Source organism: Phacochoerus africanus, chromosome 4, assembly GCF_016906955.1.
Source record: "Phacochoerus africanus isolate WHEZ1 chromosome 4, ROS_Pafr_v1, whole genome shotgun sequence".
NCBI lineage: Eukaryota > Metazoa > Chordata > Mammalia > Artiodactyla > Suidae > Phacochoerus > Phacochoerus africanus.
The window spans coordinates 53,333,037-53,347,084 of NC_062547.1; the positions used below are offsets into that span (position 1 = coordinate 53,333,037).

General features: G+C 48.1%; 1 protein-coding gene across 1 annotated transcript; it reads left to right on the forward strand.

Annotated features, from left to right (window-relative positions):
- Positions 1-4,154: 4,154 nt before the first annotated feature.
- Positions 4,155-12,695, forward strand: LOC125124528 (L-amino-acid oxidase-like). The gene is made up of 6 exons (XM_047774617.1): positions 4,155-4,391; positions 4,634-4,746; positions 6,606-6,807; positions 7,229-7,297; positions 8,891-9,027; positions 11,039-12,695. The coding sequence occupies exons 1-6, from the start codon at positions 4,164-4,166 to the stop codon at positions 11,868-11,870; spliced, it is 1,581 nt and encodes a 526-aa protein (XP_047630573.1). The 5' UTR covers positions 4,155-4,163; the 3' UTR covers positions 11,871-12,695.
- The last annotated feature ends 1,353 nt before the right edge of the window (positions 12,696-14,048 follow it).

Genomic DNA, 14,048 nt, shown 5'->3' on the forward strand with positions numbered 1-14,048 from the left:
AACAGCTTGGCTAGAGCATTGCTGAATATTGCCACACATGAGGCACCCCTCCATGGCTCTAGGTTTCATAGAGCAAGGTTGTTGTGTCAGAAGCAGGTACTGATACATTTACACATTCACTACTGCTCACCAGTCTGTATTTTCTACTCAATCAAATCCTACTCCTTCTCGCAACCCCAGGCTGCCCCTGGCCTTTGTGCTCTCGTCACACTCTGGGCCACCCCAAATCTGCACCATCCAGCAAAAAGGTGCCGAGGAAGGTGACAGTTCCCAGAACAAGAGGGCTACAGGGAGTATAGCAGGCTTGAGCCCCCAAAATCAGAGGTGTGCATGGAGAACAAAAATACAATGGGGACCCAAAAGAAGAGGAAGTGCAGGGCTCACACCCAGAGTTAAGAGCAAATCTATCCTGAAAATCTTGAAGCACAGGAGTAGGGGGTAAGAAAGGGGCCCTTATGGGAGGAGACAAGTCTAGGGTGGAGGTGAAAAGAAGAGCAAAAGCACCTCCTGAATTTAAAATGGTAGGTAATAATTCTCTGGTCTCCCTGCTGGCTGTGATGGGTATACAGCCCCACATCTCATCCCTGCATTACTGATGAAGTATTCTTTGAGCACCACTACATACCTGCACTCCACTAGGCATCCTAGATAAATAAAGAAGCAAGTACCCTGATACCATGTAGTTCACAGGCCAGCCAAATAGATAAAGGCATATTTGTGCAAAATTAGAGCTTTAGCAGAGACAAGGGCAACATATCCCAGGAGACAAGGGGGTTAAATCAAGGGGCTGCCATACCCTAACTTGCACTTAGAACCCTCACTCTGGTGGTAGCCAAGGGAAAAAAGAGGAGAGCCTGATGCAGTGACTACTGTGAGGGATGTGGAGAGAGCACTTTAGTTAGGTCGGGAAGGGCCTAGTGAAAGACCCTGGGGACGCAGAGTGAGGGGGCTGGAAATCCTGGAGGTGAAGACTCAGAAGAAGGAGGACTCGAATCTACATCAGGGTTTCTAGTAAAGCAAACTGGAGAGGCAAGGGTTCACTCAATCCAGGTATGGGAGACAAGGAGAAGCAGATCTGGCAGCAGGTGGAAAGCACAGGATTTTTCCTGATTACCACCCCCCAAGCCTAGCCTCCCCTCTCCAACATCTCCTCCAGGCCCCCAGAGCTGATGCAATTAAAGGGGTGGTAGCCAGGAAGTTCAAAAGCAGGAGAGAATATATGTCCTGGCTCTGCCCACATCTCTCAGGCAGACCTGAGCCCCAGCAAGACTGGCCTGTTGGGCTGAGCTCTCTCCAGAGACCTGAAACCCAGGCCAAGTATCTCTGAGTACCCACAGCTATCCTGCCAGGTCAGGGATCTAGGCTGTACCTCCCCTACTGCCCTGCCCCTGGAAAGTAGAGCAGGATGACCCTGCTTTTCAAACCAATAACAGAAATGTACAATATGTGTAGTTTGGAGAAGACAAAGGGAAAGAATTTCTTGACGTTAAAGACCTAATGTGGATGGTTTCACTCACATTTTTTTCATTCATTCAGCAAATAGTCACAATGGAGGTGCAGCTGTACCAGGTGCAGGGCATAACCAAGGTGGACAAGGCAGACTGGGTGTCTGACTCTCAGGGCAGGCCTCTGGACTGCTCAGTGGAGCGCCCACCCCAGAGACAAGATGCAGCAGATCTTTAAGGCAGTGGTTGATTAGCACAGGAAGGTAAGTATATATTGAGGGCTCTGGGTCTGGTGTCAACTTAGCTTGGTAAATAGTGAAGATCTCTGTGGCACCAGGGCCAACACAGGCTCCCTGGCCTTGTTTCTTCTTGGCAAAATCTAGAGCTCTGTGGGGTAATTTAGGCAGACGCATAACTCAAAGAAGTATTGTTCTGCTCTCCTCTTTAGCAAGGGAGGAAGACTGATTTTCCAGGGCAAGACAGCCAGCTGATCAGAAAGTATGAATAATTGCATGAAAATTTCCTCTGCTCAAAGCACTTGTGTTTCCTAGAAGGCCCAGCTCTGCATCTTCTGATTTCTTAAATGGCTGAGCATGATGATGGAATTGCTTACAATTTTCAACACTGTTTCCCAGCAACACAGCTTTATGGTTAAAATACAAGTATCACAAAGGAGTGAAGAAAAAATAGACAAAACTTATGATTTCAGGATGGGTCAGATTCCATTTCTCAACTCAAGGAATAGAGGAAGGATAAGACCCACTCTTTTCCCTTGAATAAAAAGTGGATAGCAGAGGGTAAAGGAAGGCTGAATTCTGAAATGTATGTACATATAGTAAGATAAATTATAAAGTCAGGGATGTGGGTTCTCAGAGGGAGGCTGGAGAACCACAGGAGGGCAAGAGAGAGAGGGCAAATAGAGTCTACCTTTAGATAGATGGACTAAAGGACATAGAGAAAATCTGAACTGGGCACTGCCCCCAAGCCTGAAATCTGCAGTGAAATGCAGAAGCCAGAGAGAGGCATTGGAGAAAGCCTCAAAGCATTTGTCCATGCATCCTTTCTTTCCTCTGTCCACCCATACATTCATTTATTTGTCTACTCATCTTTTCATCCATTTGTCCATCTGTCCATTTGTCTACCCCTGCATCACATGAGTATGTCATGTGTCCACTATAAGCCAAGCTCTGTGCAAAAGGGATTGATATCCAGTGCAAAATGGAGAAGACAGGAGACTGAGCAACTGCCTCACATTTTATTCTGTATGAGAATAGGAAGAATCACAGAAAACTGTTGATGGTGATGAATGGAATGGGGTAGGGGAGTGAGGCAGTGGGGGTACCAATGATTTGTCCCTTCATGATTTTCTTTTTCTGTAATGCCACTATACCATCACAGTCACAAATGAAGGGGGAAAGTTGGCCCGAGTTAAACACAAATCCTGACATTGGAACCAAGACTACATCCATGCATTGCCTGTGTGGATTCATATAAAAAAATGAATGCAGTTTCTAAAGGTGTGTTGGGGTGAGTCTGACCTGAGAGCCAGAACTAGACCCTCTCTTCTCTCTGCTATAGGGAAAAATGTAGAGGGAAACTCGATGACAAGTATTAGTCTACTCAGGCTGTCAGATCATAATACTACAGACTGGATGACTGAAGCAACAGAATGTCTCACCATTCTGGAGGCCAGAAGTCTGAGATCAAGGTGTTGGCAGAGTTGGTTCCCCATGAGGCCTTTCTCCTTGGCTTGTACATAACCACCTTCTCACTATGTCACCACATGTTCTTTCCTCTGTACACACCTCCTGGTGTCTCTCTCAGTGTTGAAATTTCCTCTTCTTGTATGGATACTAGTCAGATTTACATAGGACCCATTCTAACAGCCTCATTTTAGCATAATCACCTCATTAATGGCCCTATCTCCAAATACAGTCATAATTTGAAGTAAGATTAAGATTTCAACACATGACTTGATGGAGAGATACAATTCAGCCCATAACATTGAGTTTAGTTTCAACAACAACCACAAAGACAATGGCAAGAAAATGAGTCACAAAACACACATCTTTCACAGGCTCTCAGAGGGAAAGTATAAGCCAGAACAAATGGAACCCTGCCCTAGACAGGAATGGAAATGCAGGCTCACAATCAGGCAAACTCTTTAACTTCATAGTGAGCCTTGGCTATATTTGGGAGACTACCTCACAATGTCTCTCTGGGACTTGGGAAGCTGGTACCCTGTCGTGCCCATTTCAGAAACTGTTGACATTATTAAATGATCCCTTTATACTCTTTATCCTCACCTCCATTCTTCCACACCACTAAGTTAGGTCTTCTCAATGCAACAAACAGTCTATCAACCCTAAGGGGGAAATGGGATACCCAATGTGGTAGGAAGGTCCACCTTACCTGTCCCCTGTTGGGCTGAAAGCTTGGCCTCCCAGATGCCAGTCCAGCTGGCCATGAGCAGGCACCTTGGGCAGGGGTATGTCATGCATCGTTCCTTGAGAGAGGGCTTCAAGGGGACAGTGCTGACCATCTCAGATTCTGGGGATGACTTGGTAGTCCCAAGGACTAAGTCACACTCTATTACGGAAGGAAGCATAAGGGAGTGTCAGGATGTTGCGTCACAGCAATATAACTATTCATCAAAGCAAGGTTTAAGACCAGCAGGACTGCTTGGTCCCCAGCTATTTGCCAGCCATCTCCACAGCCATGTACCTGGGCTGGCTGGCCCTCACTCTCCTGTCTGTGCTGAGCCTGTGTACCCAGGCCTTCAACAGTCAGCTTATCAAGTGCTTTGAAGACCCCCAGTATGAAGAGCTGGTACAGCTGGCCCAAGATGGGCTTGGGAAGACGGCTGAAAGGAAACAGATAGTGGTGATTGGGGCAGGCATGGCTGGGCTCACCGCTGCCAAGACCCTGCAGGATGCTGGCCACCAGGTACATGATGGGGTGAGGGAGGGTCCTGCATGGGTAACTTGGGAGAGAGGGAAGTAAACAGTCTCAGAAAGCTGAGGTGGGGGGGGGCCTAGGTGGGGGTAGAAGGGCTAGGAAAACTGGGTGGTTTGACCCTATAACAGAGGGAGGAGACCTGGGAAGAGGCAGGAGGGCTATGGGAGTTAGGCATGTTAGGAGAGGATGTGGCCAACCTCAATGAGATAAAGAAAGGGCTGTCTTTCTAGGTGACTGTCCTGGAGGCCTCAGCACGTGTGGGTGGCAGAATAGAGACCCACAGAGTGCCTGGAGCACAGTGGTATGTGGAGCTGGGTGCCATGAGGATACCTGCCAACCACAGGTACAATGGGGAGAAGTGGGGGTGGGTAGGGAAGGGTGTTGTCTTATTTGTACCCCTGGGATTTTAGTTTATGGTAGTGATGAGTGGCCACAGAGAGGCTATGCTGCTGAGAGAATTTCTTACAATTCCAGGGAGAAGAGAACACACCACACAGCAAAGGGCCTCAGGGATGCATTGGCATGGTCAGGAGGCAAAGACAGGAGCAAAGAGAAAGCATAGGCCATGGCCTTTATTGCAGTTTCTGAGGGAAAGGCAAGGCAGAACAGAGAAGACAGCTTAGGATTGGCTGGTTTGAATAATTGCAGTGGGCTTTGGGATTTAGGTGTGGTCTCTAGTTGGCTGGTACCTGGACCTGGTGAGTTAGGGCATGGGAAATATTGATTTGGTGTGTGGATGGGAGCATGGCCTTGGATCAGTCAGTATGTAAACTGAAAGGAGAGTTCTAGGCAAACTGATTTGCAAGAGAGATAAACACTTTGGTGATGGTTCGGCCCTGTGAATAATGAATGTCAAATAGATAGAATCTAAGAACACACAGAACACACAATTGGAACATACAATTAGAACATCAGTCAACACTGAGGCCGAGACAGATAATGCTGAGTGGGATTTCTCTCCTGGAAGTCAGCAGGGCTGGATCTGCCCCAACTCATTTGGAGGCTCAAATCATGGAACTTCTCCCAACCTCAGTATTATAATGAACATACTGGGCATAATGGTAATCACCCTGCCTGCCTAGAAGTCCACATGGAGGATCACAAAAGATAATTGGGATGGGAGAGCATCTTGAAAAGTCAAAAAGTGGCTGGCTAGCTTTGCTAGTAATGGGCATAATGAGTGCCCTTGGGAAGGGTGTGGTATCTGGTGGGAACTGCAAGACCAGAAACTGGCACCAGGCTGCATAGGAGGGACATCCTGAAAGAGGATGCTCTACCCTCCAGGTGGAGGATGCTACCTGGAGGCTTGAGAAGGATGCACATGGCCTCAGAGAGGATGAGCTCCGAGGACCCTGCAAGTGTGTTCTTCATGTCATTTCCAGGATCTTGTAGCCAGAAGTCTCCTGCAAAGTGAGAGCAGTCTTGTTCAAAACAGAGAACTGGCCTGGTGTGATATAACTACAAAAACATTGGCCTTGTTCCCTCATGACCTGCTACCATTAGTGTCTTGTAATTCTTTTTTTTTTTTTTTTGAATTCTACAATTAACATGTGTTTTATTTTTTTTTAATTATTTATTATTATTTTTTCCCACTGTACAGCAAGGGGGTCAGGTTATCCTTACATGTATACATTACAATTACATTTTTCCCCCAGCTTTTCTTCTGTTGCAACATGAGTATCTAGACAAAGTTCTCAATGCTATTTAGCAGGATCTCCTTGTAAATCTATTCTAAGTTGTGTCTGATAAGCCCAAACTCCCGATCCCTCCCACTCCCTCCCCCTCCCATCAGGCAGCCACAAGTCTCTTCTCCAAGTCCATGATTTTCTTTTCTGAGGAGATGTTCATTTGTGCTGGATATTAGATTCCAGTTCTAAGTGATATCCTATGGTATTTGTCTTTGTCTTTCTGGCTCATTTCACTCAGGATGAGATTCTCTAGCTCCATCCATGTTGCTGCAAATGGCATTATGTCATTCTTTTTTATGGCTGAGGAGTATTCCATTGTGTATATATACCACATCTTCCGAATCCAATCATCTGTCGACGGACATTTGGGTTGTTTCCAGTGTCTTGTAATTCTATATTTGGATAGAGGCTAGTGGCTCCAAAAATCCATGGGGAGCAAAGACCACAGCCCCTGGAGCAAGAAGGGCTGGCAACTGCCTTGTCCCTGCTGAGCTTCCTCTGATTCACCCTACAGACTCTCTCGTGAGTTCATCAGGAAGTTTGGGCTAAAGCTCAGTGAGTTCTGCGCCTTCAACAACCAGACCTGGGTGCTGATCAACAGGATGCGACAGCACACAGGGGAGGTACAGGCCAATCCTCACCTGCTGGGCTATCAAGTCAGGGCAGATGAGGAGGGAAAGACAGCAGAACAGCTCTTCCAAGAATCACTGCGGAAGGTGAGCCCCAGCAGAGAGTGTGAACATACCCAACCCTCTGACCATGTCCAGCCACTCAGTGGGGCCAGGCTTTCCTGCCTCATCCATGCCATTCACAGTGGCCTCATTGGCCTACAGAATTGTGTCCAGCACTGGACAAGAAGATAGACTTCCCACCTCTGTAACTCCCGGGTTGATGGGGGAGCTCTGGCCCCTACCTTTACAGTAGTATAGTCTGTCCAATTGACAGACTGACACTAGGACATTCAAATTAGCTGCAGAACATGGTCTTAGAACTCAGGATAGAGCAATAAAACAAACTTTGGACAAACACACAAGTAGAAGCACAGGTGAGCAAGTGGGAGTATGGGGGCTGGACTGGGTGGCGATAAGTATCGACTTGGGGTGGAGTTTGGTTCTCACCTCCTTCCTCCATGCCCAGGTGGTGGAAGAGCTGAAAAGCAGTAGCTGCAGCCAGGTACTAGAGAAGTATGACTCCTTCTCCACCAAGGTCAGTCCTGGAACCCTCACTTCCTGCTGCCCACAGCCCACAGAAACTATGGTGGGACCTCCTGCCCTCTTCCCAGCTTATAGCATCAAAAGCATGTTAACCCTTGACCCAACCTCCCCAGCAGGCCAGAGGGAGCCTGTGCACAGACCCTACTCCACACCCTCCTACCCATGGCTCAATGCTGCCCAAGAGGGAGAGGGAATCCTTCCCCACCCACATCACCCAAATTGCTGCTATTTATTACTCAGCCAAGCACATCCTCAAGGCCTTGGCACTGGCTGTTCCCTTTGCCTGGAATGCTCTTCCTGCAGATATCCACATGGCTTGCCCCTAGGTCATATCTCTTTAAACTGAGATTCCTCCCTTTCCAGCCTGGCACTCTCCCATCTCCTTTCTCTACAGTATTTTCTACCATAAGTCTTATCAGACTATATTTTACTTGTATAATTTGTTTATGGTATGCTTCCCCTGTTAGAATGTAAACTCTTAGAGGACAAGGGTAGGGGGAGGAAGGAAAAGGAAGAGGGGAAGGAAAAGAGGGAAGGAGGGAAGTAAGGAAGAAGGAGAGATATAGAACTTGGAGAGTAAGGCAAGCTAGAGAAGATTCTCAGTCTTCCCCCCACTCCCTTAATCTTCCACAGGCCCCCACTCACAGAGGTGGGGTACCTACCACCCTCTCTGGGTTCTGGTTGTCCACACTGCAGGTTTTGCAATGTGTCTCCAAAACTTTCTGATGTTGCTTTACGTGGGATAACAAAAAGGTTTAATAGAGGCATTTTGCCCCAGTTAAGGCTACGCCAGCCATGCCCTGTCATCTTGGCAGCCCTTGCCATGCTTGACCCATGAGTGCCCAGCCTCCAGGGATGCTTGCACTGGTGGCAAGAGTACCAGCTCAGCCCTGGACACCCCTCAGCCCTTGGAAAGCTGTAAAGTTGGCCGCCCTAACAAGTGAACCCCTCCAATGGGTTCTGTTGTGTGCACTCTGGCCTTGCCTGGGAGAAGGGAGCAGTGGTAAAGCCCAGGGCACAGCCCTTGATGGGAACACCATAAGCAGAACCTCAGGGTCACTTGATGATGGGCTGGCCAGGACTATAGCATGACAGTGAAGAATGAAGGCAGAGTGAGAAAAAATTCTCAGTACTCAGATTCTTCCAGGTCAGTGTAAGGGTCCCAGACCTTACAGGGAAGGACAGCAAAATCAGGCTGGGCCCAACATACTTGCACATTGACCACAAGACAGGGCCTCAGTTTCTTCATCTGTAAAACAGGGGCGATAAGCTATTTCTCAGGATTTTATATGACAGTCATACAGGTGAAAGGCTCATCAGAGTGCATGTACATGGGAAGTGGCACTGAGAGTTAGCTATCTTCCTATTAGTAGGGCTGAGGAGAGCATTTTGAGACTATCAGACCCCAGTATGCCAGGCAGACTTTTGGCAGTCCCCAGGGGCCCAGCAGAATGAACACCTGCCATTCCACTCTGCCCAATTCTATTCCTCCGGGCCCCTAGGCGAGAAGCAAGGACTCTTACATTGGCTTCCAGACAATCTGACTCCCCTTCCTTATCTCCCTGCACATGGTCACCGGCTGCAGGAATACCTGATCAAGGTGGGGAACCTGAGCCTCGGGGCTGTGCAAATGATTGGGGACTTGCTGAATGCAGATGCTGGCTACTATGAGGCCTTCTTGGAGACCCTTCGTGGCATCATCTCCTTCTTCCAGGAGCCCAGGTGGGAAATGGGGTGGGGAAATGGACATGAGTTGGCCAGTCACTAAACCAGAACAGTGATAGGTAAATGAGGTGGAAAATCTCAAAAGAAATGGGAAAGAGGGGAAATCAGGAGTTACCAAATTCCAGTGAGCCCCAGAATCACTAGGGGACTTGTAAAACACATATGGTCGAGCCCTACCCTAAGTCTTTGATTCAGTAGATCTGGGCTAGGATCTGAGAACTTGCATTTTTGACATATTCCAAGGGCTGCTGCTGCTTTATATCTTTCTGTCTAGGAGCCCCACTCTGAGAATCTCTGGCTAAGAGAGTCACATCAGGAAGCTACAGGTCTGCTTTGCTCTGGGCCTCACCTGCTCTCTCATTACTGATATGAGGGTCCTGACAAGGGGCACTCACTGTCTTTCAGCCTAGGAAGATATAGCACGGGTGTTAACTCCAGACCCAACCACCAAACCTGTCAGGATGATCTGGGGCTGCAAAGACAAAACAAACATCAATTTACCCTTCCTCAGGGTTCTGTGACCAGACTACTGCTTAAAAAAAAAAAAGGCTACAGATATTCACAAGAGGGCAACAGACCCTGCAAGTCTTCAGTGGCCAAGGGAACTAGCTCAGTTATTTTAGCATCTAAGCTTCTTTTCCCACTAGCATGTTTTCCCTACCTCCCAGAATTTTCATTCAGAGTAAATCCATTAAAATTCAAACCAAGTACCCTCTTAAAGGGAGAATGGAAGGAAGTGTCTTAAGACAGATTGAGTGGGAGAACTTAATGGTGCTGATCTCAGAGAGACAGCACTGAGTGATGGCTTGAAAGGAGATATTAATTTCCTGCTCAGGAATTGAACCTGGGCAGCCTAGATGGAAACCAGGAATCCTAGCCACTAGACCAACTAGAGACTAGAAGGATAAAATCAGAGTTCCCCTGATTCTTGCCCCCAACACCCCCCACCACCTCTACACCAGCCCCCCACCCCCCGGCCAGTTGAAAGCAGGAATTTTTCAAGGAGGCAAAGACTGTAAAAAAAAACAGGTACACAGTTTATTATTGGAGACACAATAAAACATGTGGGAGAGTACGCAGAGAAGTAGTTTATTTAATTAAGACAGAAGCGAAGCAGTAATACACACCCAAAAAAAGGAGTGCTGGTGCAAGTGTCCTCCTAAGAACATGCTGTAGAGGTGATTTAAATCACTTATATAGGAGAGTTCTTCCAGGTGTTTTTTTCCTTTGGCCAATTATCTTGTTTTATTTCTCATACCTGATGGGACCTAGGGCCTCCCAATAGTCACGCACATTTTTTGGCCAAGGTGGATTCCAGAGCAAGGGGTTATGGGGCAGTTAACAGGACTTACTGCTGCCCAGTATACCCTCCATTTTTGACCCCTAGGAGTCCTTCTGCACATGTGTAGTCAGGGACGTCTCCTTGACCCCAGGAGTGACTGACATGGTCATCTTACCTTTTTATAGCTGCAGAGCTCAGTTCCTGCCATTAGCTTTCTCCTTAAAGCGCCAAAGAAAAACAAGCTCTAATTTACTTAGCCTGACAAGTACCAGCTGTTCTCAGCTCAGGGGTCCATCTACCTCCTACCTCAGTAGTTCATGCCTTGAGGCTGGGTTCTCGCCAAGGGAATTATGAAAGGGGCTGATAGAGCCTGTAAGAGCCCTTGTTCTTTGTCAACCCTCCAGCCAGGCATCCTGTCTGGAGGTGACCACTTGGGGAGGAGAGAGTCAGGCATGATCCATGTTTCAAGCCTGGGGCTCTGACAGGGGGCTGTACCTGCCTATCCCTTTGAATGCATTTTTCTGATTTTTTCAGCCCCAAATGGCATTTATTTCTAGTCCCCTGGAGCTAAGAGCCACCCTGCCTGGCAAGCCCTTCTCTTGCCCATGACTTATCTCCCTAATACATAGGCCAGAGGCCCAGGCATCATACAGTACAAATCCATCCTCTTCCCAATCTTGTCCATCAACCTGCTGCCCTGTCCCTCCCTTTCCTGTTCTCTTTCAGGTTCGATGAAATTGTTGGGGGCTTTGACCAGCTCCCCCAGGCCCTGCATGCTGCCCTCTTGCCTGGAACAGTCCACCTCCACTCACCAGCAGAGGAGGTAGAGTCATATGGAGACAAAGTCCACGTCACCTACCGAACGTCTGACCCTCTGCAACCCAGAGCACATCTGACCGCGGATTATGTGATTGTGGCCACCACAGCCAAGGCTGCCCGGCTCCTCCGTTTCCAGCCTCCTCTCTCTCTTGGTAAGGAAGATGCACTGCGATCCGTCCACTACAACAGTGCCACCAAAGTGATCCTGGCCTGCACACAGCGTTTCTGGGAGCGTGAAGGCATCTTTTCGGGCAAATCCATCACTGACCGGCCTTCCCGCTTCATCTTCTACCCCAACCATATCTTCCCCAATGGCACAGGGGTCATCCTGGCCTCCTATACACTGGATGATGATTCCTCTTTCTTCGCTGCCATGGACCATGCCCAGGTGGTCAACATTGTCCTGGATGATCTGGCTGAAGTCCATGACCTCCCCAAGGAGGAGCTGAGGGCCATGTGCCCCTACTCCAAGGTCAAGCACTGGAGTCAGGACCCCTATTCCATGGGAGGTTTTGCTTCCTTCACTCCCTACCAATATGTGGACTATGCCCAGGAACTTTTCAAGTCCGAAGGGCGGGTCTACTTTGCGGGTGAGCACACAGCCCTGCCTCATGGCTGGATTGATACTGCCATCAAGTCAGGGCTCAGGGCAGCACAGAGCATCCAAGAGGCTGTGGGCCTGGCTTTGAAAAAGGGCCCCAGAGACCCAAAGGAACCCCACTCCAAAATGGAGCTATAGCTACACCTGAAACTAACACAGTGTTATAAATCAACTATACTTCAATTTAAAAAAAAATGGAGCTATAGCCAACTTCATGACACTAGGAACTGGAGTAATTCTGGTCACCATAGTCCACTAGGAAACATCTCAAAATCCACTGTCTCACTTTATCTCTGGCTTTTTCCAAAGATACCGATCAAGAGGTGGCATATAAGGCCAAGGAACTGAGTCTCTCTAATATTTGGCCACCCAGGGATTTATTGGCAGTAACTCAACAACAACAACATGGAAGGTAGTGATTAAAACAGTAAAGCATTCATTAAATTTAAAGCTATAACTATTTTATCTATGTTCTGGGTGGCATCTGAATAATTATAGAATTGAGCACGGAGAGTTAGACTTTTGATTTCCAAGGGACTTTTCTGGGGTCCTTGGCTCTTTTTTATTCCTTTAATCTGAGTCTAGCCCTACCTCCCTTCCCCATGTTTACTTCTCCACTTCCTGGGACTGAATTTTAAGAGAAGTTGGGAACGTAGATGTAGGTAACTTTGTGGCCAGCAACATGCTTGATGCTTTTCCATACTATCAAAGCAATCCTGATGTAAACATTCTAACATTAATCCACTTTATAGATGAAGAAAGCTGATTCTCCAAGAGGTTAAATAACTTGCCTGAGGTCCCACGTGCTGGTCCAGAGAGATCAAAACCTAAGTCATCTTACTCCAAATCTTCTTGATTCTTCTATTCTCATTGACTCACTCTTTTGTGTTTCTTAAACAATGATTCACTTTGGAGACATTCAGCAATGAATACATTGAATGTTGAGTTAATAAAATTCTCAGAATGCACAGCATCAAGGCTGTATGATCTGTCCTGCATCCCCTTCCCATACTCCTGGATCTTCTTTGCCTGGCAGCCCTGACAGTTGAGGAGGCAGATAGATGGAGTCAATAGAACATTCAGGCAGACATATTCATGAAGTCTAAAGAGGCCCATCATTTGGCAGTGACCTAGACTGAATTATGTCCCTAAGGGACCTCTTGTGAGTTTGAGTACTCACACAGAGGAACACAGGAAGGGGTCCTGTGGCTATGAGGTAAAAAGACAGTTCATTACCAAAGGCAAGAATATGCCTTCAAAATCAGCTGAGAAAGTGCCATTCTCCTTAGGGTTTGAGAGTGGGAATGGAACAACGTTACCCAGGAGGGGAAGGCAAGATGGCAGAAGAGTAGGGGGACACACTGGCCCTCTCCCACAAACACAACAAAAACAACCACATCTACAGGTTAAAGGACTCACACAGAACAGCAATTAATCGCTGGCAGAAGAACCTAAACTCCAATAATGGCAAGAATCTCATGACATAACTGAGTAAAACAAGAGAAAAGAGGAGAGTGAGAGAAGGGAAATCGGGGCTGAACAGGCATTCCCAAAAGGGAACTGTGGAGGAGAAAGGGATCCCACACCCTAGAAAGTCACCTTCTCGATGGAAAGATCAACCGAATCACAGGGATCTCCAGATACAGAGAAGAGTGCAGCAGTTAAGTCTGAGATCTGAAGAGCAGAGTGAGAACCGAACAGATCATCTGAACTACTGGCACAGTCACCAAAAACTGAGATGCGTGGGTGGGGGCTGGGCACCGAGACCTCGGCTCTGGAGGTTAGTCCCTGGGAGTGGGCTGGGGTGGGTGGTGCAGAGACTGCTTGGGGGACCAGGAACTGGCTTGGCAGGGCAGGGACTGCCTGGGAGACTAGAAAGCTGAACATCGTGGGTGGAGGGAGCAATACACTAAGGGCTGGGGAGTGCAAAGCCACATCAGAGGGAACCTGGGAGAAGAGCTGGATCTGCAGGAGAGACAAGGTGCCAACGTTGGGGAGGGAGAGGGGGAGGGGTGGGCCACCCATAGAATACTCCCCACGCCATAGTGAGCTCACTTGCCTGCCAGCTATCAGAAAGCTGTGCTTCCCAGTGAATCCCACTACCCCTGCCCCGCACACACACACATCAGACCTGAGGCTGCCTGCCATCCTAGAGGACTGGCCTCAACATTTGCGGGAAGCTGACCGCTGCAGAGGCTTTCCCTGCCTTGGCCTGCCTGCCCTATGGAGGGGCTACACCCCCACGGAGCAGCACCCAGCACAGCCAGCCCCCTGGAAAAGGCCTGCAGCCCAAAAAATATAAAACAAGCTCAGCCC

Coding starts and splice junctions, on each gene's coding strand:
- LOC125124528 (XM_047774617.1), top strand. CDS start 4,164: ATGTACCTGGGCTGGCTGGCCCTCACTCTCCTGTCTGTGCTGAGCCTG. Junction 4,747..6,605: donor AGGATACCTGCCAACCACAG/GTACAATGGGGA, acceptor TTCACCCTACAG/ACTCTCTCGTGAGTTCATCA. Junction 9,028..11,038: donor TCCTTCTTCCAGGAGCCCAG/GTGGGAAATGGG, acceptor GTTCTCTTTCAG/GTTCGATGAAATTGTTGGGG.